We start from the raw sequence: 4,182 nt of genomic DNA on the forward strand, positions 1-4,182 counted from the left end.
AATTAAATTGAGTATGAAAATTCAGTGATGACGATATCTAGAAGCTCACTTACATTTCACATCTTGTCTAGATATGTAAAATGAAATATCACCAAATATTTTAAACATTTAGGAACTTTCTTAGAAATTCTCTGTTCCTAGGTCCACACAAATATAATTATAATATACATACACTTCAAAATTTTCATTTTATATATGCACTTGTAAATTAGAGATAAATAAATATATAATTTAAAATGTCTTGTAGTTTGGAGCTAACCTTAATTATTTAAAACATGTTACCATAAGAGTTAGAGATGACCTGGTATAGGACAACAAATATTGAAAACTCTCTAGGTACTAGTTAGATGTGCTAATATTTATAATCAAAATAGGAGGAGAACATGCACATTTTCAAGTTGGTTGATACTTGATTTTTGTCATTGCTAATTATTTTATTTAAATAATTAAACCTACCAAACTTACTTAATGAACATGAAAACAATTTTTAAGATCAAAATGGCAATCTATTTCCTACCCTTATAATTTAAATATTGTGTACTACATTTATATATTTCACCCACACATAAAAGATTCACTTCACACAAAAAGTGTGCAAGCTTTTAATATAAATGAAAAAGTAGAGGTCACTTTCTTTTGCAAAAATGAAAATAAGGAAAGGAAAATAGGGGACAAAAATATTATTAATTATCATTACATTATAGTAAAAGTAGTAGTAATTTGAAGTAGTTAACTAACTAATGTTGCCATAATAATGTCTCAAAACTATAACTACCATTTTCAATCTCCCCCGTCATTCCGCCACTTGTAAAATCATCAACACCCTGCAACCATGGCGGTGAATAGAAGGACCACCCATCATCTGCCTCCGCTAACAAGAACTCCACGGTCTCGAAACTCCCTCCTAGTCTCGGCAACTCCACAATTTCTCCAAGCTCCTCAGGCGAAGCTGCCACCTCGTCGTTTATTAGTACCGACGATGATGAGGTGGCGGGAGAATTAGGGCTAAGGTGGTCCATCGCGGCCGCTTTTGCAGCCGCGGCTTGGACATCACTTGGGGAGCAAGTAATAGGCCGAGGAAGCTGGTCAGCTAATTCCGGAAAGTTGAGGAAAGCAGTGTTTCCTTTAATAGAAAGTGCAGCAACATCATGGGCTCGTGCTGCCATTTCAGGGTTAGAGAATGTGCCTAGCCAGATCCGAGTTTTTTTCTTGGGTTCTCGGATTTCGGATACCCATTTGCCCCATGTTCTCATTCTGACTCCTCTGTAAACAGGATGTTTTGCTCCGTTTGTTGGTGTTGTTCCTGTGCTCCGTTTGACCCGTTTTGCATTAGGGTCACTTGTTACTGGTAGTTGCCGTTTGTTTCTTGATGATTCACCCATTTGTTTAGCAATTCTTGATGGAAACCACACACTAAAATATAGTTGCAATGTCCTATATTAAGATACGTGTGTGCTTTAAGACTTCAGAGAGAAATAGAGCTAGACAAGAGGGATGTACGTGTATAATGTGAGTAGGTGAAGAGAGATCAAGGATAGAAGTGATCAGTGTTAGTTAGTATATCTCAGTGGAGAGAGAGAGAGAGATGGGGAGAGAGATAGAGAGACTAGTGTAATAATATAGGGAGATATAAAATGAAAGTATAGAGAGTGTAATATATATAGAGGAAAGCTAGGGAGAGAGAAGAAAGGGAGGAGAGGGACACACAACCGACCCACCATTTGACCATAATTTCATAATGACGTAGCACACAAATAGAGAGGAAAAAACTTATAAAAAATGAAAGGCTTATTAATACTACTACTTGAGAAGGAGTGAGCTAAAAGGGAGTAACTTTGTTTTGTTGCATATGGTTATACAAGTATACTTAAGTATACAGTGTGAAACCAAAGTACAAGGGTCCTCTCCTCTTGATTGTAAGGGAAGTAATAAGTGAAGTAACCACAGCTGGCTACATAAAAATTATAGTCTTTGTACTTTGTCTATGCCACATTTCTTGTTATTTTACTTGTAATCAAGTCCACCAATACAGCTATGCTTTCCTAAACAATTGCTAATAAGCTTTTTCGCATCATGTTTTCAGACAGTTTGGCAATTTTCTCTGTATTGACCTGATTATAGATATCGGTCAATTTTTCAAATATCGACCATAAATTATTTATAAATTAATTAAAAATATTGACCGATTTCTGATAATTCATCAATAAATCATTCAATTTTTTAAAAAATTATTCGATAAATTATAAATCGATAGCTCGACTGATCAAATATTTCATATTTTCGAAATCAATAACATGCCTACTGAGCATATATTATGTACTATCACAGATACCAATTTTATCTGTCCCAGTTTCTTTTCACCTTCCTAATTTGCTGTACACTTTGCTTGAATGATTATAATAATACATTTATTTTATTATTAAAATACTTATTTGCGGAGACAAGCTTTGGAAGTTTGGTAATAAATTTTTGTACCAATATATACTGAAACCTATACATTTCAAGGGTGTTCGACCAGATTTATCATAAGATTTTGTGTCATTGCAGCGGTTGGATTTGGAAATTAGTTTTGATGGATGAATATGTTTAAAACAGTGCGGACGTGCTAATTTCGTATATGTGTAGATATGTGTAGATACTGCACAATCGTTGAAGTGACCCTGCATGAAAACTGATGTTTCATATCCCATTCTACCTCATGGTACTTCTGTACCTTATTATTTACTTGAATTTTTTACCTGTCTAGCATAAATTTAAACCTTTTTAAAAATTACATGCTTTCTGTTTGCATCTATCTAAAAATTCTGAATTTTTAACACTACAATGGACACTTCATAGCAAATTATCCCCAACCAACTTGGTTGGTATAAATCATCCACAATGTTTCATTGTGGGCTTCCGCAATGTTTCATTGCGGTAGGTGAGTACTACCGCAATGAAACATTGCGGCAGCTGTATCCTATCCATATTCAACGAACAGCTCATATATATATATGTATATAATATTAATGGGACCCCATATAACTTGACCTAAACATTGCGGCAGCTGTATCCTATCCATATTCAACGAACAGCTCATATATATATGTATATCATATTAATGGGACCCCATATAACTTGACCTAAACATGTATCACTCTGTGAAATATGGTCAATGGCATAGTTATTAGTTCCGACCAATTTTGCACAAAACCAACTATATTATAGACGGTTTTCACTCCCTTTCTTGTAGTAATATAAAAGGATTGTTGTTTCTTCCAAAACCTAAAATGCTAAATTTAGGCAAATTCAGCTATACTCTTTTTTAACCCTGAAATTGATAATTCTTTAAAATAGTAGCGAAAGTTACTAATTCAATCAAAATGGATAGTTGAGCTGGTTGAAACCGAGAAATAATCAAAACTTTAAGAACTTATCATCTCAATATAATTTCGATTTTAAATGAACGTTCACATATGTTAGCCCTCCACTGATTAGTAATGTAAGGTAAAAAAATAGTTACTTCTTCAATTAGTCCTCGGACACTTGACTAAGAAAAATATGAGGTCAATATTGAGATGAGCTTCCCATGCTTGACTTGTGTAAGAAGGGATGGCAACTTAGATTCATATAATTATGCTTGACTGATATTTTTTATAAGTAATTGGTAGATTTTCAATATAAAAATGAATCTTGAAGCATGGGGCATTACAATGAGGAGTTTGCAGTAAAAGGATGCCCCATAACATGAAACTCTTTAATGAGTTCGGTCCCATAAAAACAGCTGAAACTGAAACTTCATAAATGGCTCTCTACAATTACTATAAGGAAAAAAAATTATTATCTGCATACAATTTGATCTATGCTCAACCCTTTTTATTTCCCGTCTTCGAGAAGATGTGAATAAAAACTGAAGGAACAGTATGTGTTTTTAATTAAGACCATCACTTTCTAAAAAAAAATTATCGTAGGTAACTTTCTACAAATTTCAACTTACTGTAATTCGATAATGTGATAACATAATCAATATTTGGCACACTTATATTCTTTCTTACTTTTTTTTATTAGAGTTAAATTTTTGATCTCTCTCAAATAAAATTATATCTCGAACAAGGTACCTAATCCTAAATATTTCAGTTTCATATTGAATAAGATTAAGCTTTTGACATCTGTTGGGGATTGAAAACTAGGGTATATTAACTA

At 33.4% G+C, this 4,182-nt stretch overlaps 1 protein-coding gene across 1 annotated transcript; it reads right to left on the reverse strand.

Moving 5' to 3' along the window:
- Positions 1-651: 651 nt before the first annotated feature.
- Positions 652-1,626, reverse strand: LOC141677926 (dehydration-responsive element-binding protein 3-like). The gene has a single exon (XM_074484056.1). It carries the CDS (start codon positions 1,380-1,382, stop codon positions 738-740), a length of 645 nt encoding a protein of 214 aa, XP_074340157.1. The 5' UTR covers positions 1,383-1,626; the 3' UTR covers positions 652-737.
- Positions 1,627-4,182: the final 2,556 nt, after the last annotated feature.

The sequence above is a fragment of the Apium graveolens genome, chromosome 8 (assembly GCF_009905375.1).
Source record: "Apium graveolens cultivar Ventura chromosome 8, ASM990537v1, whole genome shotgun sequence".
Taxonomy (NCBI): Eukaryota; Viridiplantae; Streptophyta; class Magnoliopsida; order Apiales; family Apiaceae; genus Apium; species Apium graveolens.